This window comes from Anabrus simplex, chromosome 6 (assembly GCF_040414725.1).
Source record: "Anabrus simplex isolate iqAnaSimp1 chromosome 6, ASM4041472v1, whole genome shotgun sequence".
Taxonomy (NCBI): domain Eukaryota; kingdom Metazoa; phylum Arthropoda; class Insecta; order Orthoptera; family Tettigoniidae; genus Anabrus; species Anabrus simplex.
In genome coordinates this window covers 49,924,630-49,951,690 of record NC_090270.1, presented here as the reverse complement: position 1 = coordinate 49,951,690, position 27,061 = coordinate 49,924,630, and the positions used below count along the sequence as shown (strand labels likewise).

Sequence of the window (27,061 nt, the reverse complement as noted above, 5' to 3'; positions counted from 1 at the left end):
CAGTACAAGTGTTCTGTGATGCAGATTGGGCAGGAGATACTAAGTCTAGAAGATCAGTGAGTGGTTATGTAACCACTGTGGCAGGGGGAGCAGTATCATGGTATAGTAAGAAACAGAGTTGTATTGCTAGATCTACCATGGATGCTGAATACATGGCAATGGCAGAGGTATCTCGAGAAGTAACTTGGATGAAAGATTTGCTATCAGAGCTAGGGCTGGAAAGCTTTATGGATATACCTTGTAAAGTTTTTGCTGACAATGCAGCAGCAATTAAATTGAGTAAAAATGATTTTGTGAGTGAAAGGTCAAAACATATTGACATCATGTACCATGTATGTAGAGAACTGGTAGAAAAGGGGTTAATTGAGTTTGTATATGTAGCATCAGAGAGAAATGCTGCAGACTTGCTCACAAAGAATTTATCAAGCAACAAGCTTAAGAGTTTGTATAAGCTTATAGGTTTGCGATGAGAGGACAATTGATTGAGGTGTTGTATTTTTATTTTTTTTGAGAAAAGGGGGGAGTGTTGGAATGTTGAAGTTTTCTCATAAAAAATAAAATGTCATGTATCATATCTTGTACATATTTTAGGAATACACATTGAGGTTATGTGTTGGTAATTCATATTAATTTAGTCAAGTGGTTTATCTTCATTTGTTATAGTCTTTGGACATTTTGAATTGCTATGTGCGTGTGTGTGTCAGTCAGTTGTAGTCAACAGCTCGTAATAAATGGATGTGTCATGAAGCTGGTGTTTCAATGGTATAAGTTTTGCCCTAAACGCGGTGTAAGCGAGCAGAAATGAAGATATTTTCAACATCCAGTTTGTATATCATAAGCTCATGGCTAACAGTATCAAAAGCCTTTTTTAAATCAATAAACAGCCCAGCAGTCTTGTAACCTTTATCAATATAATTTTGAAGCTCAATTATAATGTCCATTAAGGCAGGATTCACCCCAGCCTTTTCTCTGAAGCCATATTGAAATCTGGAAAAATAATTGCATTTTTCGAGGTAACTAATAAGCCTAACTTTGACAACAGTTTCTAAGATTTTAGATAATTCAGGTGGTATTGAGATGGGTCGGTAGTTTCCAGGGTCGGACTCTGTTGAAAGGCCAGCTTTCTCAGTTAGCCTAATGTACCTTGCCTTTCATCAAACATGTCAAACTGCTAAGTTAAAACAGATACCGGTATCTGAAATATAACTGAGCACTTAAGGGCAGATTTATTGAGGAATCTGTCTTCTGCAACCACTTAACTAGTTGTTTAGATGACATTTGTCTTGAGGCAAAACATGCATACATTTGATTCTTGTATAAGCTCCCATTTATTGACTCCTTGTTATTTTGTGCAGTCCTCAACAGTTCTCAAATAATGCTGACCATTCAGTTGGTACACTCTGGCTGAATGGTCAGTGTTGTTGTCTTCGGTTCAGAGGCCGAGTCTGCATAATTTGTTCGTCTTAATACATATCCTCATTTACATTCAACATGTTACACTACAAACCACTTCAGAGACATGCAACAGTGAAAAGTGGTAGGAAAGTCACCTGGTTGTTATAACTAGGCTTAATCCACGTTATGGTGAAGAAGGTGGCTTACAGAGAATTTCTGCAAAAACTGGTTATTCCAGTTTATTATTATTTCAGTTACAGTAACATTGATTACAACATGACAGGAGAGTACAGTGGCATTAAAACCATAAAACTGTAAAAATTAATTTAAGTTTCTTATCTCCTTGTGAGTATGATAGCTGGAACTTCCTGCTTTGTAATGAAGCATTATGCCCAAAGGGACACTTATTTTTCAGAACTTCACAAAATTGTGTCTCAGCATCCTCATAGAGATGGAGAAAAGGGTCAACATATCTCTGAAGCCTTTATCTGAAACAAGATGAGAATGCTGAATGGAATGTGTTAAGAGTATACGGTATCAGTTGAAGGAAACTGCAGAGTGCCTTGAAAAGTCTCCTTTGTGTGTGTGTATCAGTTATCTTTTGCTTGAAGTAGTTTCTCTCTTGGCTATCAGACTATAGATAAAGAGGATTTATCTCTGCAGAGATCACATCAAATAAAATAGCTGATAATCTTGACATTACCAAGGGGTTAAAGAAAGTTCATTGTAGGAAGATATGAAAAATGAATTGAATTAAGTGCCCTGAGAGAAGAAAAGGTTTACAGAACAGACTACATTTACATAGTGGTTGACATGATTAGCAAAGCATGTGTATGGTAAATTGTGAGGTAAACTTTGGCTTTCTGTACAAGATTAAATCTTTGAAGAGAAAATTTGATGAAGAACTTCTCCATCATTGATACTCTTAAAGAAGTACTTACTGTATGTTTTGGAGGTCATTGAATCATTGAATCATTTATTTGGCATTAAACAACAAGTGCAATAGCCTTTGTCATAATACATTAGAATATACAGATTCAGATATACTCCATATAGTTTACTACAATGATAAAACGTTATATATGTCAAAATATCCTACATGCCAATGAATACACTTCTGCATCAATATAAATTTATGCTCTGTAAAGACTACACAATTATATTCAAGTAAATTGACAGATATGCAAATAACAACAACTTTAATATTGAGAAAAAAAAGTTCATCGGCAGTGCAGTGATACTGTTGTCCATCCATGCTCTCAGGTACATCGTACTTCTGTATAGTTGCTGAAAGGCTTTAGGGAGGATGTATGAAAGTATTGTATCAGAAATGACAAATTACTAACTCACTGAAGAATATGAATGAAAAAGATTTAGCTTTCAATCTTGTGAGAGATTTGGTTCAGCAGAACTGGACTTCTAGCCTGTAAATGATACATTCAGTGCTTCTAAAAGCTGGAGAACAGTTTTTTAGGTCAGTTTCTGAATGCTTGTAAAATTGTTCAATTTACTGTCTCTTGCTATATTTGATCAATACATTTACAGTTGTCAAGCACTGCTGACTATTTATCACTAAAACAATTTTAAGGAGCCTCAAAATTAACTTTGCTTAGGGCCTTGTGAATTCTATGGCCACTTGTGGTCATACTTTCTGATATGCTGATTAGAGCTGCCTAATGAGTGTTCATAGAAGAATTGGCATGCATTAAGTCGAGAACATCTTCTTGTGTTTCAAATGTCCTTCATGCCCAGTAACTGACCTTGTTTTATTTATTTTACGAAGGGAGTTCAATATATAACATTTTTTTCCTAAAAGCAGGTTGGTTTTAATGAGGATTCAAATACACCATGTTATTCCCCAATCCTTTTGCTACAATACCCTATTTTTCAACATAAATTCCTTTCAATGCTATGGCCTTACGCCACCGCAATGTTAGGGCCTATATACCTGCATGGTACCACTCGACTGGTCGATGTCGGAGCCAACATCGTGCTGCATTGATAACTTCCCCGACATCCACGTAGTGCTTCCCATGGAGCGCATCCCTCATTGAGCTGAACAGATGGAAGTCAGAAGGCACGAGATCCAGGCTGTAGGGTGGATAAGGAAGAACTGCCCACTGAAGTTTTATGAGCTCCTGTCGGGTGCGCAGATTTGTGTGAGGTCTTGCATTGTCGTGGAAAGGCTCACCTTGCTTTTGTCCACTGCCAAGTCTCCGTAGGCATCCTGCAAGCACCTGTGAATATCTGTGATGTGCTTGTTTTCTGCCACAAGAAACTCAATAACTGCTCTCTGTTTGCTACACACCTCCATTACAGATGCCATTTTGAAGCATTGTTATAGCGCTTCCACCTATCAGAAATTAGTGAAATTCTATGAGATGAAGTGGGAATATTCAAAGATGTCTCAAAAATTTCAATTTTTTAAAATGGAAATTGGCCGAGAAATAAAATATGTTGCATTATATGTTGAATGCCCCTCATATAACTGTTAGGCTCTTTAGTCTGCTGAAACTAACTTTGAGTAAATAAATTTATAAACTACCTGAAAAATTAACTGAGTCAAAAATGATAAGAGATGGCTTCAAATATTACAAATTATGATAACTGATCTCCCCCGTTCCTGACTGCTTTCTCATATTTTGTAATGAACTCTCTCAAACACATGCCTCTGAGACATTTCTGTCACCAGCGTATCCCACATTTATGAACCTTGCCATCAATTGCTATGTTCTTTCTGAGACACTTGGAACTGTCTGGCTTGCAGCACAGTAAAGGGAAGAAGAGAGGGAACTCCGTTCCACTGCGACATGTGCGTATGTTGACCAGAATGATGCACAATGCAGCAAAGCTTTCGCGTTTATGTTCACATTTTCAATGAGCACATGGCCTGACGGTGCAAGTGTGTTACGATGAGAAAAGATCGAACAGCGTGGGTGGCAGCTCCTGTAGTAGTCAACACTGGGTAGACCTGTTTCACTTGCTGAAGGTAATGCAGTATGATGTACATCCTCGTACAACTATGATGAACTGTGATGAACAATTTTACAATTTTCTTTATGTTGTTCCAACACAGATAGTTCATATGGCAATGATGGGTTAGGGAAGGGCTAGGAGTAAGGAGGAAGAGACCATGGCCTTAATTAAGGTACGGCCCCAGCATTTACCTGGTGTGAAAATGGGGAAATCACGGAAAACCATCTTTAGGCTGCCGACAATAGGGTTCAAACCCACTATTTCCTGAATGCAAGCTGACAGCTATGCGACCCAAACCATGCAGTCACTTTCTCAGTCTGTCTCACGTTTGTAGTGCCATAATTGTAATCTGTGCTCCTACCTGAGCTTATATATATGCATACCTGCCTACACTTCAATTTATTTTTATTTCTTCCTATTTTTGATCAATATAACCTTGGTACGGCCTATACTCTTCCCCTAGGATAAATTATTGTGTGCTTGTGTAATTTACGCAACCTCATTTTCAATTGTATTTATTTGGCAAGTGTATCATCCATCACCTTCATGAATCATGTTTCTCACTCACTACAGCATCGTGAGTGTTTTACAGCTGGGAATTCAGGACGGCAATCGTTCTACATTTAAAGATAAAAATTTCATAATGTTCCATATTGAAATGTATCACAATGAAATTGAAATAATAAATAAGGTAGTTCAACCTATTCAATAAAAACAAATACGAAATGTAGTGTTACATTCCTATTTAATTATAAGCAGAAGCGGTACCGGTTTCGACCCCAATCCGGGTCATCTCAGCCAAATAAAACGCAAAAAACAATGCATAGGCAAGAAAGAAATTAAAGATCAAGTCCCCACAAAAACAGTTGAAGAGGCAAAATAAGACAACGGGGATAGGCACTGTAAAATTCAGAAGAAGTAGAAGGTAAGTCACTTAAAAGAAGCAAAGTGCAATCTTCTGAACAGCAGCATAGCACACGCAAAGTTCGGCATAGTCTCATAATGTTTACGAGAAGTGGAGAACAGTTAAATGAGCCAGCTTGCATACACTATCAGGCGCAAAGTCACAACACAATCCAACAAATGTGAAGATCCAAAATCGTGCAGAAGCCGAAGACGAGTACCTCAATTGAAGTAAATTGCCAGCTCCCAAAGATCAGCATGACATATTCAACGTCATGCACTGTGCTTTCAAATGCTGACTGAACTTGATGAATAGCTTAATGATCCAGTATTTGCTTCGGTTGCGAAAATGTACATATAAATATATATACATATAATACAATTCAATATAATTGAAATATGTAACTAGGTTATTGTAGAATTTTTAGAACAGTTGACTCTCGAGCCGTGGCTAACAAAATAGCGCATCAAGGTCAATGTTTACAAGTGCCAAGCCGTATTGTTTACAAGAAAGAACAGATACACTCACAGACCAGTCAACATGAAACCATTGAAGCTTTTCAGTCAAGATATCGCATGGCATGACAAGGCTCTGTTTAACACCAAGCTGCTGATTGTCATTCCTAGCCGATGCAACACTCCCTAACAATGATAATTAATGATGTGCATCATAGGGACGTGTGCACACAAGATAAAATTTAAACAAGGAGCAAATTAAATCAAATCAGAAAATAATACACCAAACTAAAATGTAGCAAGGAAGAGTGCTGGAACTACGAGGCAATACAACATCAAAATGACACCAATATTTTCAAAAAAAAAAAAAAAAAATTAATAAATAATAATTTACATTACATTATAAAAAGAAAGAAAAAATCTGAGAAATAATAATAAAATAGTAGGAAGTCTAATAAATGTTCATTAAATAAATAATCTACATGTAAATAAGGTTAATTCTGAAGTAAATAAATTCATTACATTCTCCAAGCTACCCTGGTGCACCAGCCCCTTACATTACACATTTTTGAAAATATCTACATTAAATCAAATTTAAGATTAACACAGGAAAAATGGGTTGGATGGCAAATCGAGGGCCTTTGACAGCACCCCAGTGGAAGCTAAAATCCCACCAAATCACATTTTAATGAAGAAACCCAACATATCACCATTAACACAGAACACAGCAAATACCAACCATAATGTCCCCACAGCAGACACACCCAGAAAATAAAAATACAACCTGGATAAAACCAAATTTTAAGACCACAAGGTCATGTTATGGACAGACGATAAATAAGACACCAAAACATAATTTACAGGATAGATCCAGTTCACATAACATCACCGAGACCAAAAACAAACACACAGATTTAGAAGGAAACAAGTCTTAATAGCATTCACGGGGCAATCCACAAGATGCTGCTATCGCGCCAGCGACAATTCACAATATCCCTAATAATAAAGTTACGTTACCGTCAGGCACGAAGAGATAAAACAACAATCAGGATCAATAAGATAAGGACAGGCTCATATCTTTCGCACTAGGGATGTCTAAGCCCTCGATTAAATGAACACGTTACAATGGCATTGTTGACAAACGTTAACATAAATGCGGGTTTACAAAATTAGAACAAGGATCTCATTAAAAGCCCGCAATAGGGATGAAAATAAACTAAATCTAAATAAATATTCCCAGAGAGAGAGAGAGAGAGAGAGAATTTTTTTAAATTAACAAAACAAATTAATAATAATAATAATAATGTAAATTTAAAAAAAAAATTAGAGACAAGTGTAAGTGTAGTGTTAGGTCAATTATGGGCACACGAAAGCCAAAACACACGACCAGAAGCACGAATCACACCCAAGAGAGTAACCACAAAAATGAACATGAATATGAGCCCACAATACGTCAACGATAGAAGAGACAAATAATTTACTAAATTTCAAGGGATAACGGCACACGTATAAGGACATAGCATAGAAAATCACCCGCAAATACACTGAAAAATAAGGCCAGACGAAGAGAATGACAAATTTAAAAACAAGGCAACGGAGAATTTAAAGGATTATCTAAGAGCAATAATGGCCATCCATTACATACGACACACACACTCGAAGCCAGAACTCCGTATCACCATACTGAGATATCCATTACGCCCATATATAAACACCAAATAGAATATAAATCCACCAGCGGAAAATAATTTTAACAGAAATAATTAATTAAACATATTTTCAGGAAACCATATGCCTAGATAACTCACCTCGTATTTGACCCAACACTATCACTTCACAAGTACCAAAATAAAACCAAACTACATATCTACATATTTACACTAAAAGAACTATAGTACAAACTACATGTTCAAAACATAATTCCCCAGGTGGGAAGATTTTAAGGGCATCACCCTATACCAGTCTGCGAATGCATTGTATTTGCAGTGGGAACGTAAGCCATGTTCGAGACAGTGTCTGCTTTCCAAACCTTCAAGCGCAAACTGACTCACTTCCAAGTTCCCCTCTAGGAGCGACACGGAATAGACCTGATACTCGCCCTGGTGGGCGCTGTCAAAACACATACTGTAGTAGCAATATAGTCTCATAGGTGGCGTAGAAGTTCGTGTAGCCATCCACCGTACGATAATACCATTTAGAGGTAATAACACACATTATAACTACGTGAAGAAAGGTCCACTGCGCCCCATATAAACAGAGTAGATGACCAGCAGGTTAACAGTTCAAAGTGCTCCTGCACTAAATTATCAGAGTCCACCAGATACAAGGTTTTATTCATCCAATACTTCAAATATAGTAGAATTCCAATCTCATAATCGTGGTAATATCACAGCTCCGTACAGACACTAGGTTGCGAATACAGGGTCCATAGCAGAATGCAATTATTCGCCCAAAGTATATGACATAACATAATTAAATAACGCTTCACCGAGCCATGCAAAGATGAAGTCTCATTCAGGATTTTATTATGGTATCCTAGGCTCTTTTTAGTTTGAAAGCAATTCCAATGTCTCTCTTTGCAGGCCTGCAGGATGTTTCTGTTCAGGTGTTCTCCCTTAGCCTTTGATAGTCCCGTATCCAACTGCAAGGCAGCAGGTTGTATTCATATTAATTCCCAAGTACAGGGCTGCCCTTTCGGCTATCTCCACCATAGCGAAGTCCAACTTCTCTGCTGTAGATGCTGCTGAGGTCTTCACTCGTAACCCTGAGCTGTGACCCTTACCAGATGTTACACACTGACTCAGTGTGCTCTGGGACTCACATAGGCAGGGCCACCACTCCGTGGGGCAGGGCTTCTTCCAAAGAGGGTCCCTACCTGCTACCTGCAGCTAGGAAAAATATGTTGCATACATTCTTTAGTACAAATGGGGGACACAATCTAACATGCTTAGAACAACTGCCTTGGCCCTCTACAACTCTACTGTAGAATATGCATGCCCTGTCTGGAATACATCTAGTCATTCAAAGCAAGTAGGCATCGCTCTGAATGATACCTGCCGACTTATCACTGGTTACCTAAGAACTATGCCTGTAGAGAAAGTTTACTGCTTAGCCGAAGTTTCTCTACCAGATATCAGCCAATAAGTGGCAGCCAGAATTGAAATAGCAAAGGCAGACAACTCAGAAAATCATCCTCTGTATGTATAGAAACCATCAATCTAAGGTTCGAGTCAAGGAAACGTTTCCTTTGTTCTACGAAAAGTCTTACGGTACTGCCCTGAAAAATCAGAGTAGCATCGTGGAAAAGGAGAGTTAAAGTTTTTGAAGACTAGCTTATTCCTTGTGAATCTTTACCTTTATGACATGACAATGGATGGTTTTCATGAAAAATGCTGAACAGGTTGAGATTTGAAAAACTTGGGATATACTTCTGACACCACCATGTGCAAGTGCAGGGAAGAACAAACCATGGATCACCACCTTGCTTGCAGTTATGTCCATCGAAGTATATTTGAAAGTTTTGATGTAGGCAATACCTGAAGCATATGATGTGGCAAAATACTGATCTAATGCAGGTTCTCTATATAGAGTTTTTATAACCTATCGTTGACGGTTATGATGTGACTGTGTATAGTACCAACTAAATATTTACCTCTTATATTGTATTTATTATGCTAATATTGTACTTTTAAGACTGATGTAGCTTCTGACATGATTAAATAAATAGGGCCATTAAAGATTGCAAGGGTGAAGTTTGAGGATTTACGGGCTCTGAAAATGTTGTGTAGTCCAAAGGCAAAAGCCTGTCTTTGAGAAACTTTCACATTATAGTATTTTAATGTAAATCATATTTGTTAAGACTGGCTGATCTGTTTCATTTTTGGTATTATACAGGTCTAAATAAAGTTCTGTTGCATTTTGGGGAGTACTAATATTCTGCTTCATATATAAAAAAATAAATGGTGTCAATAAGTTCCTTTGCATAATGCTCTAATTGTCCACAGTTTGATCCAGACCAGGCTAAATAAAGCTAAATGATAAGACATACTGAAGGTCAAGCATTCAAAAATTAAGTATTCTGCTAGGGAAAATCCTGATAAGTACTGGACATTTTCCTAGAAAGACAGGATGTGGCCTTTGTTGTGACCAAGAAAATAATTTCATACTACATCATATAATTAACCATTAAACCAAACTAGACAACATGTTGGATTATATAGTTTTTTTGACACCATATTGCATTTTAAATAATCTCCGTGGCTCGAGCGGCAGTACACCAGCCTCTCACGCAAGGTTTCGTGGTTCAAATCCTGGTCACTCCATGCGAGTTTGTGCTGGACGAAGTGGAGGCAGAAAATGTTTTTCTCCGGGCACTCTGGTTTTCCCTGTCATCTTTCATTCCAGCAACACACTTTATCTGTCAGTCATTAATCATTGCCCCAGAGGATTGTGACAGACTTTGTCAGCCGACACAATTCCTGTCCTCGCTGCTGGATGGGGGCTTCATAAATTCCATTTCTGATTCGGTCAAATGACTGGAAACAGGCTGGGGATTTTCAATGTATTTTAGAATTCTAGGAAATTCTACCTAACCTGATATTTTTTTTTTCTCTGTGATCTTATATTGGTGGCAATAGATGCAAACTTCGAAGTATGTACTATATTGTTTTACACTTTATTTTTTTCTACCCAAATGAAGTACATTACACGTCAGTTGTTACACCCACCTTCTCAACAAAATCTTCTTGTAACTGTATACACTTTTGCCATCGATGTGTCAGTCTCTGCAGACTATCCTGAAACCATTTTTCGGAGTGCTGCATACCCATGCCTTGACAGCTGAGTCCAGTTGTGCAAAATCCACAAAACGGCGATCACGCAGAGGTTTCTTCATGTTCCCGAACAGGTGATAATCACTTGGTGCGACCTCTTTGGCTTCCATTGCATCGATTGTTGTGTCATTTGTGGCTCATGGTAATGGAGCCATGTCTCATCACCAGTCACAAGCCTAGCCATGAAGTTGGCTGGATCTTGATCATGGCGTTGCAAAAGTTCTCTGCACATGTCCACACGCCTCTGCTTTTCGTCTGCAGACAAGAGTCTAGGCACCCACGTGGATGACACCTTCCCCAACTGTAAGTGGCCATGCACGATTCTCTGCAGGTTGTTTGGCTAATTCCTGTGGCTGCCTCCATTCCCATAAATATGATGCAGTTGTTTCCTTGGATGGCCTGTTCAACCTGGGCAATGTTGGCTGGTGTTGACACTGTCACATTCTTTCCAGAACTGGTTCCCTTGTCAACCAAAATGCGCCCTGTTTTCCAGCCTTCCACCCAGTTGAAAATTGTTTTCTGTGACGGTTCATATTCTCCACAGACTGCCACCAAGTGCCGATGAATTTCTGCAGTGGTCACGCCTCCTTTCCATAGCATATAGCGCTCTCCTTAACGGTTGCTTTCCGTGTTGTCTGCTCCTACGCTAACAGTGTTGTTATGAAATGGCTATGATGAGTCCATTCGCTGGCCCCTGTGCATGTGCTGCTACCAAACGGTGGAACAAGACACTAGTTACATGTCACCACCTTCAAAAGTGAAATGTGAACCATATCTGGACATACAAAAAATAAAGTGTAAAACAATATAGTACGCCCCTCGCATATTATTATTTGCAAATAATATCTTTTTGTAAGATTGCATGTCTCATGTTTACAGAATGCAACCCTACATTAGAGGAAGGCCTTACAAGATGTGTAAGAATGAATTAAGAAGAATCCTTCCCGTATAAATGCAGTAAAGGGCTATTCTGCAAATAAGCACCCTGGAAGTACATTGATAACAGCAGGTTTTCCAGAGTAGAAATGAAATCTTGAAACATAAGGGTGCAAACTCAAGTAAGTTACTTATGATCTGAACAGGATTAAGTGCTATTTATGTATCTGTGTATCTGTTTATTTACATTTATTTATATGTTTGTTTGCAGAGAACATTTTGCGAAGGATGGCGAGTAGAGAATGTTATGAAGATCAACAGTCAGACATGTCTTCTTCAATTGAACATCGAACAAAGCTCTTACAAGAGCTTCAGGAAGAGGTCATGAAGGATCCTTCATTTATGAATAAAGTAAATGCTATACTGTCAACAACAAGCACAGATGATGGTAGAAATGATACTCACAGTAACAAAACTCCAATATGCCTCCTATCTGAACACCAGTGCTGCAATGGATCCTCATATGTGAGTGGAATGCAGTTTTTTGAACATCCTCCATTTGTTCATCCTTTGTCTCAGGCTAAAAAGAATGCTGAGGAGCAAGAGCCATCTATGGCAGCCAAAACCCATGACTTTGATGAAGAATCAAACCTTTCTACCACCGACAGTGGAGTGAATAAAATGTCTGAAATGGAGAATAATTTTGAACTGATGAAGCCAGTTATCAAAGATTCAACACTTTCAAATTCGTCAACATCGATAAATGAGTTTAAGAAAACTGGGTAAGATCTTTTTTGGGTAATTTATATCATTTCACTTTCTTGATAATGTCCTCCAAATAAAAAAATTACCTTTACAAAGAGATATTATATAAGCCTAGGAAACTTTTGGAGAACAGCAATTTACCACGTAAGACCGCATGGATAGAGTACACATAAAAGAAAGACATGGGTCCAAAATTTTTGGCTGAAGCTTTCATCAGTGGAAGATAGAATAATAATGGTAGATGTCAATAGTGGCAAGTATGTGCTGTATGAGGTTAAGTGAGTGGAGGGCACAGATAGATAAGAGAATGGTAAAAAGGAGCAGTTATTTAACCCACTAACTGAGCATTAATTTTCCATGTGTTGTGCATTCTTTTTTTTTTTTACATCAGATAACTTTTCATCACTAAGAAAATGTTCAAATATTGTCAATGGTTCGGAATTATCCTCAAAGTTAGCATGAATCCCACTATTGCCGGTAAAATTGAATCTGTTGCGTGGCCCTCCAAACACAGCCCAGTCAGTCTGAACATCTTCAATTCCTTCCAATTCGTGTCTGTCATCGTGGAGAACATCACTTGATTTGGAAGCATAATAATCGCTTTCGTCTTCACTTTCAACGCAAAACAAGAGCCTTTACTCAATATCCCTGCCAAATTACTTTGTTTGTTTACACTCAGGGATTTTAGTGCAGAGGCCATATTGCTTCGACTGCTAACCACACGGGGTGCACAGCCAGATGAATTCTACACAGAATATGATTTTATAAGATCATCATCCTCCTCCTTTCCCCTTATCCAGCTCCTGCCGGGTTGAGGCATTTATGGCACTTCACAACCTTCCACTCTCCTCTCACCATTCCTCTTCCATCATTTTGTCCCAGTCCAGGTTTCTTCTTCTTGCACTCCTCTTTATTGAATTGATCCACCTTGTTCTAGGTCTCCCACTCACCCTCTTTCCCTCAAACTACATCTCCATCATCTGCTTTTGTATTCTTTCCTCCTCCATCCTCTTTATATGTCCAAACTATCTTAGGTTACTCCTATCAGTTCTTTCATTTGAGTTACCCATTCAGACCTCCTTTCTCACATCATCGTTTCTCAGTCTGTCTTTCCTTGTCTTTCCTATCATACCTCTTAGATATTTCATTTCACTGACTTGAATTCTACTCTCCTCCCTACTTGTCATTGTCCAGGTCTCAACTGCATATGGTTGCATAATACATTTTTTTACGTTATCTCTTTACACTTCGTTGGACTTCCTCATTCCAGACAACGCTTTGTACACTCTGGTAGAATGCCCTGTTCCACCCTCTTGCTAATCTCCATGTTCAGCCTTGTATTCTGCATTAATTCACTCCCTAGGTATTTGAAACTGTCAATAATATCAAGGCTTTGACCCCTAATTTTTACAATGTCTTTTCCCTCTTGATATTGTCATAGTCTTGCTTTTCTCTGCACTGATTTTCATACCATAGTTTTTAGTTTTCTTGTTCAGTGCATCAAGTTGTTCTTGTGCTGTTTGTTACCCAGTAACGTATGAGATATTAAAAAAAAAAAAAAAGAAAAAACATTTATAGCTGGTTTAGCAGGCATTTTTGTCTGAGCAACTTTTATTAATGACTGATTTTGAAGAAAATTGTGCAAAACTTCAATGGATTTAAATTGAAAATGTTTGATTTATTCAGTCATTCTTTTAACTTATTATAAGACATTTAGAACAATACATTTATAGCTGGTTTAGTAGGCATTTTTTCTTTAAAAGGAGAATCTCCATTTTTACATCATGTTATCTTTACTTCTGCCCTCTTTTCTCCTCCAAATTCTTCATATATGCTTGATGCTCTTTCAACCTCATTTCCATCTCCTGCTGCAAATACTTTATTTTTAATGAATATTGTTCTTCCTGCTGCTTTATGAGAATAGCTTATTTTTCCTCTGTGATCTTTTTAATAGAGACCTTGTAATCTTCCCATTCCTAGAACGAAAAGTATGTTATGATTACCATAATGTTTTGTTCAACTTAAGTACTACATTAAAAAAGGCAAGGGAGGGTGAATAAGATGGATAAGATGGATCATCGTAGGAAGAAGGATTAAGACACACATTCTAACTGGGTAATTTATTACTTTGTGGGACTGCAGTACTTAATGTAAGGTAAATCACACAAATTTAAAGTATATGGAAGGAGGGAAAGCAAGTGTGGTGAAGGAGAATGAAAATGATCCATATACAAAGTGGAAAAACAATTTGTCAACGACCATAGTGCTCGTTTCGTAAATCTAGGCCTAAAAAGCTGAGAAATGTTAAGGTTTTGCTTTGTTTTTACTGTACACTTATTTTCAGTAGCTGCCTCTTTCCTTTGTATCTTCCAATCAATCAATCAATCAATACTGATCTGCATTTAGGGCAGTCGCCCAGGTGGCAGATTCCCTATCTGTTGCTTTCCTAGCCTTTTCCGAAATGATTTCAAAGAAATTGGAAATTTATTGAACATCTCCCTTGGTAAGCTATTCCAATCCCTAACTCCCCTTCCTATAAATGAATATTTGCCCCAGTTTGTCCCCTTGAATTCCAACTTTATCTTCACCCTCTTGCTAATCTCCATGTTCAGCCTTGTATTCTGCATTAATTCACTCCCTAGGTATTTTAAACTGTCAATAATATCAAGGCTTTGACCCCTAATTTTTACAATGTCTTTTCCCTCTTGATATTGTCATAGTCTTGCTTTTCTCTGCACTGATTTTCATACCATAGTTTTTAGTTTTCTTGTTCAGTGCATCAAGTTGTTCTTGTGCTGTTCCCTCACATTCCACAGGCAATGGGTTTCCTTTTCCAATGGAGGAGGTTGATGAGGTGTTTTTTTTTTTAGCCCTGCATTTCATACCATTACTTCTGATCTAGCAAGATTCCTCCAGTGTCTCTTTATCCCTGGGCATGTCAGGAGTATATAAAGAAAGCAGTGGCTGTGATATACTACCGGGAACTGCAAGGTCATTAAAATAGTATTCACTGAAATTAGTTAAATCTTTTGAGAAGAAAGAGAGAGAGAAATAAATGAAGTAGCCTCTCAGGAAGCAGACTGTTGCAGTTGAACTCATTACACTAGTATCCTCTTGGAACTCAAGAGATATCATTTCCACAACCTCAAGGATGCCTTTACTGGGATTAGGAGGTTTTGGCCCACCCTCTATTTGGGATACAGCTTGGCATGTTCTGACATAGCTCTCTTTGCTTCTAGATTTATGCATCACCACTGCTGTTTCAATTCAGCCAGACATCTTTCACATTGGCTGAGCCCATAAATATTCAAATAAAACAGAGCAGATATGGAAGAGTAAAAAATTACAATAACAAAGATTCAGAAATTACAATACTATGGTACATGCTTCATAATGATGTTTTCTCCTGGAACATTCTGTACAATACTGTATTAGAAGAAATATATTTTAATGCTCACTTCTTACAAACTATATTCCAAGCAGTCATGTTGGATTTATTTGTGTTGGTGTCCATCATTTTACATTCTATTATTGCTGTATAATTCGTTATAATTTCTTTCAACAAATTCAGAAAAGTAAAGAAAGAAAATGATTTTCTTCACATATCACTCACAGGCATGAAATACTATTGCTGCTGAACTTTAGCTGTAATTGGTATAACTCTCTAGTTTAGCACATGTTTACAAATTACACTTGCTTACCTTTTCCATGCTATCCCAGTTAGGAGCTCTCAACCTTTTCATAGGCTTTTCCATTTACTGTATTTTGTGGCATTCATTACATGTGCAAGCTGCAAAAATATTGTCAGACATCAGTCGATTGCCTGTTGTCTTTCACTTTGTGTTGCCACTGCCTTTTTGATATATAAAGTTTATTAATGCTACCACACAGCTTCTCAAAGAGTTTGGCTCTAAAGGCCAGTCTCCACTGATTAATATTTAAAAACAACATGTTAAATGTTAAAACTGTGAAAGGTTAACTGGTGGCACCATCAACATATTAACTGTTAAATGTTAAATACTGTTGCTTTTAACAGTGTATCCACGCTTATAAACATGTTAAACTTGGCTTCTTTTGTTTATACACCGCTAGTTCATCATATCAGTTTGTGTTAATACGTTCAGGTGGTGTCTTGCATTTTCAAACAAGGACAATGGACTCAGATGAAGATTTGGCCTTTGTTATTGCCACTGTTGCTTCTCAGATAGCAAATATTTTTAACTTAAATATTATATTTAAGTGGTCCACCTGTTCAATACATATATAATTTATTACATTTAGTACATGTTTTGTCCCCTGAGGGACATCATCAGCTATAATAAACTACAATAATATATCAGAATACCAAAATTACATTATTAAATTGGAAAAAGACACATTAAAAACATTATTGTATGATAGGACATTTAAAATAAAATATTTCCAAACTTTGTTAAAGTTGCAAGTCATATAATCAATAAAACTGGTTGAATTGTTCATTACAATATTTTATTTTATTCAATATGAAAAAAATTAAATTCATTACCCTCAGGGCATTAACAATAATATCAGACAGGTAAATTGAAAAATTGAACTTTTTAAGTGTTATCACAAACAAGACATAACGGAGTAGAATAGAGGAATAGAGGACTCGCATGCAATTCCACACTAATCCACTGACACTATGTGGTGATCAAGCTAAACTTTTGATCTCCGATGTAATTGATGCAGTTATGCTGACAATAATTATTTATCATTTAAATTAACAGTTTTACAGTATTAACATGTTAATTTGGAGCACCCAGTGACTCAAATATGTATTAATATTATGTAATTAGCACATATCTAAGTTAAATTAGCTGTGCAGTCTTTAAAAACAGCAGGGCGGTCCACTCATTAAAAATGTGCTAGGGAGAACACTGCTGTTTCATTCCTGGTTGTAAATTGGGTTACCTAAAGAAGCCTGATGGTAGACTATTTTTTTATACCGCCAAAAGAACATAATCTGTTTGAGAAGTGGATGAGAGCTATTTCACAGAAAGATAGGGAAGTAATGAAATTCATTCTGGTTCCATATTGACTTTAAATATCTACTTTTAGAATTTTATCTTAGAAAGATAGGGAATTGTTGACCAAAAGCAGAATATCTGACCTGCATTTTTTGGTAGATTTAATTAACTTAAAATGGGGGACTGTTTTCGTTGTGAACAGTAAAAACATTGAACTTCCTCATGTGTGATGGAAATTAAAACCTGGAGCGGTGCATCATATTTTTCCAAATTTGCCAATATACCTATCCACTGAGGTAAAATTGCAAAAGGTACCCAGTAGGAAAAGGAATGAAGACAGTGTGAGGAGAATAAGGAACAAGAATCACTATGTGAGTGAAGCAGTGATGGCAAGAATGAGAGGTAAGGTTCAAGGTCAGCCTAGTTGTAGTCAAATTCATGGCCAGTCTAGTTCTCTTACCGATGCCCAAAAGTCAATAGTGTCTCTCAGAAGGCGACTAAAGTACACAACTCATAATTTAATGCAAGGTAAATGTCTCTTTCCTCAGTCATAGCTAGGATTAATTTCCTACAGGGGCAGATTAAGAACACAGAATGTTTAATGTGCTCTGTTTGAAATTTATATTTTTGGGGTGTTGTATCTGGTTATTTGCATATCAGTATAACTTCCACTGAAACAGTTGACCGTGTAGCGTTGATGGTTGGCTCCACTAGCGCTGCTCTGCAGGAGTGTGCTTGAACTCGGTGAATGATCTCAATAGGTATTCTAGTCGTCATGCTTGCAGTATAATAATTCAGTGCCTATACCACTTTTATTAGTAAGAAAAATCTGCATCACTTATACAGGGTTTATTTATTGTATATCTATACAAATATTAATAACTGTGTAAGGATTTTTTTGTTAGTAAGATGGTTATATATTTTTATAACTGTTAAAGTTCATTTTTAATAAAATGGTTTTAAACATAACCATGTTTTAATGTAGGCCTTATCCATGACTGTGAATTAATTCATTATAAAATAATTCAGATTGTTACCAGTCGCAATATTTATTAATTCGTATCCCACAACATGTTTCAGAGCTTATGCTCTGTTGTCAGGTGGTGAAATAGTGACAAATGATTTAATTAGTAATAAAAATCTATGTTGCTTATACAGGGTTCATTCATTGTATGAAATAGCAACTTCTGACTCATTGAGGAAAGCAGCAGGAAATGATCTCAAACCTCATTTCCCTGGTATACCTCTTCAGTGATGCCTAGGCCACCTAACTGATGTTGGAGCTGTTGAGGACCCAACCAGCCTTTGGGCTAAGCACTCGGCATATACATACATGCATCAATACAATGTTTGTGTTTTTACAGAGATTCAACTACAGAAGAATATGGTGATGAAAGTATCACCTATTGCAGTGATTACGACATGAATCATCCTAGAAGAGGCTATGCACTCATTTTTAGCCATAAAAATTTCTTGGAACATCTTAATTTGAATGAAAGAGACAATGCAGATATTGATGCACAAAAACTACTTCATACTTTCAGGAGGTTCAACTTCACTACAGAAGTCTATATGGACAAGAAATATCACGAAATTATTGAAATACTCAGTAATTGTAAGTATCATTTTCACAGGTGAAATACTAAATTATTCTATATGTAATCATTGGATACCATCAAATGGGATAAAACTGATCATTTTGTAATGTTTATTTGGATACATTCTGCGTTATTTAGGTAGTACTTGAGAAATAAAATAAGTCTGATTTATAATTCTTTAGCATTTATTTGTTATAATAATGAATTTGAATATTGCAAAAAGAAAAAAATATCATTGATTGATGTTACCCCATAAATTGGGGTAATTGTGATCAGTCATTTATTTTGCTGGATTATAGGTATTTGACTGTTGTATGTATAATACCAATCAGCATTTTATTTTTAAAAAAGGTTTTATTAACATATAAACTTAAAATAAAACAAATACATAATCACTTAAAGTGGTAAATGAGGCGGTCCGTTCCAAAACTCGTCTTATCCATCATAAGTGATTTTTCAGGAAAAGCGAAAAACCTGTAATTTTTGTAATATAAGTCTCACTTGTTTAAATGTATTACGACGCGTTCAAGTCCAATGTCATAGGGTCGTCTTACTGAAGAATTATAAATATAATTATTAGAACGTCAATCAATTACATTTGTATTTTGGATAAGACGAGTTTTGGAGCACCCAAAAAAATTCAAAATATATTACCTCACACAACTTATTTTTAAATAAGAAAAATGAAAGGATTGAGAATATAATGTTGTAATATAACTCACCACTACACTCATGTACCTTTTTGCTATCAGTATAATGATATTCACAAATAAATTAAACACAGCAGTGTGATTTATCATATTTACATCCTATCCATAGTATTTGGAGAGAATTCTTCCTTTATAGGCTACATTGCACTCACAATAGAAGTAACTTGAACAATAAAACATCACTTTGTTGTTAATCAAACTCTCAAATCTGTTCCCTCCTCTTGAGGTCCATCATAAAGAATTTCTGTTTCTACAACAAGATTGTTTTCGTCTACAGAAATTGAGGTGAACAGATTCTTATAAAAAGAAAGCAACACATTCCTATCCCAATATATTCTAAAATGCTTTTCAAGCAAACGTTTTACGTCCTTTACTTTGGTGGGATTCAAGTTTACTCCCGGCAATAATTCAGGTGGCATTAGCATATCTCGTCAGGCGTTTTCCCTTTTTCATTACCGATTTTCCTAAACCGATGTCTGAGTTGTAAGGAGGTTCTCCTCTAAGGGTGGCATTTCCCAGCGAGTCTTTGCTAATAACAAATCGTTTCACTGAAGAAAATTCACAGTGCCAAGATGCAGGCATTTTCATTATATTTTCAGAAACCATTTTCCAATTGTTCACCGAGGAGTCTCTGCCAAACTTGAAGACTTCAGCATGTTTGCTAAAGATGTCTTCATATTCTGCTGGATTACAGATTATAGAGCATTTCCATATCTCTCTCTCTCCACTTGAGTAAATACCCTGTCAGAGGGCAGAAATGAGTGGCCTGTCATAGGAAAGACCAATTCAACACTTTCTATATTAGGCGGAGCTGTGTGTGTCAAGAAATATGAGCATATTGCAATCATTGTAGATTTGCGGTTCTCGCACGAATTCGTATAGTAGTGAAGTTTGAGAAATCAGTTTGTGATAATCGATGGTAAACTGCAGATGTCGTTTCATTAGACCCCTTGTTGAATTCATGCTCCATCCATGTGTATGTAAAAACATTCTCCTTTGTCAACTTGGCATGTGAGGTACCCCTCACAATGGTAAAATTATAGGTGTACAATTGGCGACTGTAATAGGCAACCTGATCTGGAACTTTTGGATTCACAAGATTCTTTTGGCAGTCAAATGAAAATATTGCCATGCTATCCCTTTATTCTTGGAGCATTCTGAAAAAAGCTGCAGCCCTTAGTTAGAAGTTCCAAGATTAAATCATTCTTCAGTGCTACGTTCGAACTTTCAAGTTTAATTTTCTCCTCGAACTCTATGCACTTTGAGCAAGCGTCAGTAACTGGTGTTCCGAATCCTATGTTGTAGCAACGCGTAAAAATTTCACGGAAGAACCACCGCTTCACCCTGAGTTCTTCAGGCGACTTGTTGTTATACATTTCGTAAAGCCTAGCGATGCTTAAATTTCCAGGTATATACTGCCTGACCGGTGACTTTCCGCGGCAATAGCGACTTTCACAACACTGCAAACTTTCAATGAAACGTTTCACGGAGTGCTTCTTTTCAGTGTACTCTGGTTTTATCCTAGCTCCTCCCCTCTTTTCTGTTGGAAGTTTCCCTGTCGTGAAGGGATTTCTGGCAATCCTCTGAACCCGATCTTTCCTGACATGCAATACATTCAAGAATGTCTTTTGGCAGACCTGAATGTGAAACTGTTCTGTATTAGCAAGTTTTATATACCTTCCACAACAAGAGCAATATTTTCGGTCATCTTAATACACTCTATTCACAGCACAAAACTGCATGAAAGACTAACACAGTTCAAGAACAAGTCAAAGAGGGGAAAGACTGGCATAAAACGCGGGTAAATTGTAGCGTGAGTCACGTGCTGAAATTATCCATTCCTATTTGTTGATTGTATATGGCGAGTTTTGGAATGACAAGCGCCGTGGATAAGGCGAGTTATGGAACAATAGCCTAAGTTTGGTGACAGATTTCTATAGGAAAAGGCGCGTTTTGGTGCTTAATTTTGTGTTAGGACTATCACAAACATCACCAAGAAGGCAATGCTACCTCTAACTCATTTTTTTAAAGAATGGACAAGGCGAGTTTTGGAACGGACCGCCTCAAATATTAAAATTGATAGAATTACAAAGAAGATTAAAATTTTTAAAACACATTAAGTTCTCAGGCTATTTAGTAAGACTGTTCTAACCAAACATAAAGAAGTTACGGAATATTAAGGTTGCCAATAAGTAGAGGGCGGATTTCTATGACCTAAAAATGTATGAAATTTGTATGTATGTATATCTGACCTAAAAAACCATAAAAATATGACCTATAAAATTCAAAATATGACTTAATGAATAGCATTACATAATACTCAGAAGAATACAATACACACAGAAACACTTTTTTTACAATTTCTCAACTACAGGTATTTTCTAATTATACTATCCTTCATCATTTCCTAATCGCCAGAGAGAGAGAGAGAGAGAGAGTGTGTGTGTGTGTGCTCTCTTTTTTTCTTTTTTCAACTTCATTGTCCACTTCAGCATCCTTCACTCTTCCATCCTCTTAACATGTTGAAACCATCAAAGTCTACCTCTGTCTCTCTCCATTCTGTTGCTATTGTAAAGCTTTTCCACTCCAAAATCATTCCTGATGTCTTCATTTCTTACTCTGTCCATTCTTGTCTTTCTTGCCATACTTCTTAAAAATTTAATTTCACTGGCCTGCATTTTATTCCCCCGTCTTTTTGTCAATGCCCACATCTCCACTGCATATTGGACAGTAGTACATCTTATACAGCACCTCCTTATGCTTCACTGGTACTTTCTCACACTCTGGCAGAATGCATTTCTCTAACGAATACTTTTATGACCTTCATGCCCAGCTCTGCTTCCTGCATCAGTTCGCTTCCAAAATACTTGATGCTCTTTACAATTTCAAGGTTTTGTCCCCTTATTTTTAAAATTCCCTTGCCTTCCCTCCATCCTCTAGTCAACACCACTGTCTTACTTTTCCCCATGCTGATTTCCTTTCCATAATTTCGAATAATGTCACTCAACTTGTCGAGTTGCCCTTGTATTTCCCCTCTGTTTGCCCCCCGCCCCTCCCTTTCACAATATCTGCTGCAAACAGCATTACCTACAGTTCGCTGTCACCATATTTTAACATTATGTATTCGGGCTGGGGGTCTATCTGGAATTAGTGTCATTAATTTAGCATACACAATTTAGCATGGACAGAAAACCAACACCATGGAAACCAGGCAACCAATCCATATAGCATCGCCACTTTCTGTATTTTGTTCACTTTCTTGGACCTTCTTTTCATTTTCTGACACTTCCCTATACTTTCTTCCATTTTGTTCCTACTCCATACCTACCAAGCCTTTTTATTTTATTTTTTCATTGCCTCCTTCACCCTCTCATTCCACCCTGGTGTCTCTTTTATCTTTCACTCTTTCAGCTATTCTGACACAAGCCCTCTCTGCACAGCTTATAAATGCCCCCTTGAACATGTCCTATTCCACTTCCTCACTCTCCACATCAGTTCTGGGTATTTTTCCTTGTTGATACGGACCAATGACCATGCGGTTTTACACCTTAAGACAATCATGACAAAAACCATCGCCAGTTAACACTATTAAACAACATTTCCATGTTAACAATGCTTGGTATTGATATGGAGTACGCTACAAAATTTGAAATTCACTATTCTGTTATCATAGTCGGTATGGTAAAACTGACTGGAACTTGTGTTCTCTATAACATTTGTTACAGTATGTAATACTTTTTGATACAGCCAATAACATAGGTATTATAAAAAGTAAATTTTAGGTACCTTCCCCTAAAGGACCATTTCATTCACCATGAATAAAATTATTTATAGCCGAGATTGTAGTGCATCATTCCATGACCTTACATACCGATATTCATTCAATTCTCTTTAGCCATTTTCATGATGTGAGTTACTGTAGTCACGTCGTAGATTGTGAACCATCGGCAATGGCTGAGTGGTCTAGTAAGTGGTCTTGAGAGTCGGGATACCAGTTGCTACGGAATGGGAGAGGGCATTCTGAGTCATGGCCCTCCTTGTGCTCAGGCGGCTAGGACTATACAATCCACCATGATCCTTATCCGTTAGAGGACAGATCCTTACTTGTACTATGTGTAAGTAGGGTAGCATCCTGCTTTAAGAATTTACAGAGCTCAGAATATTTTAAGCAAGCCTCAGACCTATGGGAGTAACAGAGTCCCACTCCCATTTTACAGGCGAGGGAATCTTTGGAAACAACTTGGCGAACGAAATGGAGTTTGATGGGGAGCTGTCAATGTTAATGGGGCTTATGGAAGAAAGAATGTAGAACTGGCTGAGTCAACAAAGAGGATGCATCTGGATGTGCTAGGAGTAAGTGATACTTGGGTAAGAGGAGATAACGAGGAAGAGATAGGAGATTATAGAGTGTACTTGACAGGTGTTAGAAAGGTAAGGGCAGAGTGTGGGGTAGGGCTGCTCATCAAGAATACTATTGCACGCAACATAGTTTCTATTAAGCACGTAAATGAGCAAATGATGTGGGTAGATTTGGCAGTTGGAGGAATTAGGACAAAAATTGTTTCAGTGCATTCACTATGTGAGGGTGCAGGGTGCAGTAGAGGATGAATTTCACAAGCTTTATGAAGCATTGAGTGACATCATAGTCGGGGTAAACAGCAAGGATAGGGTAGTGCTAAGGGGCGATTTCAATGCGAGAGTTGGAAATGGAACTGAAGGATACAAAAGGGTGATTGGTAAATTGGGGAAGATATGGAAGCTAATAGGAATGGGAAGCATTTGCTGGACTTTTGTGCTAGTAAGGGTTTAGCAGTTACGAATACATTCTTCAAGCATAAGATTATTCACCGCTACATATGAGAGGGTATGTATACCAGATCCATAATAGATATATCTTAACCAACTTCGAATTCAGGAAATCTATTAAGAATGTACAGGTTTTCCGGGTTTTCTTCAATTATACAGACTACTATATGATCTTTAGTGAACTAAGTATCTCTAGGCCTAGGATAGAGAAAGTGAAATCAGTCTGCAAATGATTAAGGATAGAAAATTTCTAGGATGAGGTAATTAGACAGAAGTACATGGATATGATCAGTGAGTGAGAAGTTCTGAACAGTGGACAGTAAGCATGCTCAGCATATAGAAAGGGAATGGGTGGCTTATAGGAATGCTGTAGTAGAAACAGCATGGGAATGCATAGTAACAACTGTGTGTAAAAATGGGAAAAAGTTAACATGTTGGTGGAATGATGAAGTGAGAGCAGCTTGTAAGTGTGATAAGAAGGCTTATCAGAAATGGCTCCAAACAAGGGCTGATGCAGACAGGGAATTGGACATCGATGGAAGTAACTGAGTGAACCAAATAGTTGTTGAATCCAAAAGGAAATCTTGGGAAGATTTTGGTAATAACCTGGAAAGGCTGGGTCATGCTGCAGGGAAACCGTTCTGGACAGTAATAAAGAATCATAGGAAGGGAGCAGTGTTTTGGGTAATTCAGGGGAACTCATAATAGATCCCAGGGAATCACTGGAGAGGTGGAGGGAATATTTTGAAAATCTTCTCAATGTAAAAGGAAATCTTCCTGGTGGTGTTGGGAACAACTGAGCTCATGGGGAGGAGGAAAATAATGTTGGTAAAATTATGCTTGAGGAAGTGGAAAATGTGGTAAATAAACTCAATTGTCATAAAGCAGCAGGAGTAAATGAAATTAGACCTGAAATGGTGAAGTATAGTGGGAAGCAGGGATGAAATGGCTTCATAGAGTAGTAAGATTAGCATGGAATATTGATAAGATACCTTCAGATTGGCCAAAAGCAGTAATTGCACCTAGCTATAAGCAAGGGAACAGGAAGGTATCTCATTGTATTCACTGGCATCTTGGAAGGTAGGGTGCGATCACTGGTTGAGAGGAAGCTGCATGAAAACCAGTGTGCTTTCAGACCACAGAGGGGTTGTCAGGTTTTCAGTATCCGCCAAGTAACTGAAACATGCTACGAGAGGAATAGACAGTTGTGTTTATGTTTCGTAGATCTACAGAAAGCATATTACAGGGTACTGAGGGAAAAGATGTTCACCATACTGGGCGACTATGGGATTAAGGGTAGATTATTAAAATCAGTCAAAGGCATTTATGTTGACAATTGGGCTGCAGTAAGAATCGATGGTAGCGTGAGTTCTTTTTTCAGGGTACTTACAGGGGTTAGATAAGGCTGTGAACTTTCACCTTTGTTGTTCGTAGTTTACATGGATGAACTGCTGACAGGTATAAAGTGGCAGGAAGGGATTCAGTTAGGTGGAAATGTAGTAAGCAGTCTGGCTTATGCTGACGACTTGGTCTTAATAGCAGATTGTGCGGAGACCTGTAGTCTAATATCTTGGAATTTGAAAATAGGTGCAATAAGTGTGGTTTGAGAATTAGCCTTTCAAATACTAAATTGATGTCAGTAGGTAAGAAATCCAAGAGAATTGAATGCCAGATTGGTGATACAAAGCTGGAAAAGGTAGATAATTTCAAGTATTTAGGATGTGTGTTCTCCCAGGATGGTAGTATAGGAAGTGAGATTGAAACAAGGTGCAGTAAAGCTAACACAATGAGGTCACTGTTGCAATCAACAGTATTCTGTAAGAATGAAGTCAGCTCCCGGACAAAACTATCTTTACATCGGTCTGTTTTCAGAGCAACTTTGAATTATGGGAGCGAAAGCTGGGAGGACTCATGATATCTTATTCATAAGTTAGAAGTAACAGACATGAAAGTAGCAAGAATGATTGCTGGTACAAACAGGTGGGAACAGTGGTAGGAGGGTACTTGGAATGAGGAGATAAAGGCTAAGTTAGGAATTAACTCGATGGACGATGCTGTAGGCATAAACCGGCTCTGGTGGTGGGGTCATGTGAGGCGAATAGAGGAGGATAGGTTACCTAGGAGAATAATGGACTCTTATGGCTGGTAAGAAAAGTAGAGGGAGACCAAGGCAATGATGGCTAGACTCAGTTTCTAACGATTTAAAGATAAGAGGTATAGAACTAAATGAGGCCACAGCAATGGTGATGTTTAGTAAATTCACAGAGGCTTGCAGACTGAACGCTGAAAAGCATAACGGTCTGTAATGATGTATGTATGAATGTATGTATGTATCCATTTTCTCATGATGCCCATACATATATACAGACAGACTTGACGGAAAATTAAAAAGTGCATTTCATTGTTACTGTGGATACAACCAATACAGAAACACCATTCTTTTTAAATTCTGAGCAATGTACAGACAAAACTCTCTTATTTTATACATATATATAAAGCCCTCCCCTCTGAACCATGTGACCTTGCTGCGGTCGGGAGGCTTGTGTGTCCCATTGAAGCAGGTAGCTGAGCCGTAGGTACATCCATATCGGATGGGTATCTATTGAGAGACCAGATTAACGAATGGTTCATCGAAAGGTGGGCAGCAGCCTTTCGGAAGTTGCATGGGTGGCAGTCTAGATGATTGATTGATATGGTCTTGTAATATTACTTGACATGGCTTACCTATGTTGATACTGCTACACGGCTGAAAGCAA

The 27,061-nt window shown here is 37.6% G+C and overlaps 1 protein-coding gene across 2 annotated transcripts in view; it reads left to right on the top strand.

Moving 5' to 3' along the window:
- LOC136875856 (uncharacterized) overlaps window positions 1-27,061 on the top strand; it is a 289,779-nt gene that overhangs the window by 12,088 nt on the left and 250,630 nt on the right. Inside the window, exons 1-4 of one of the 2 annotated variants that reach the window (XM_068228204.1) lie at window positions 2,116-2,243; window positions 11,442-11,620; window positions 11,710-12,220; window positions 18,556-18,806. In XM_068228204.1, coding sequence (XP_068084305.1) covers window positions 11,727-12,220; window positions 18,556-18,806 — 745 coding nt within the window. In that variant the 5' untranslated portion in view covers window positions 2,116-2,243; window positions 11,442-11,620; window positions 11,710-11,726. Of the gene's footprint in view, window positions 1-2,115; window positions 2,244-11,441; window positions 11,621-11,709; window positions 12,221-18,555; window positions 18,807-27,061 lie in introns of those variants that run through there. The other variant, XM_068228203.1, reaches the window with a different exon arrangement.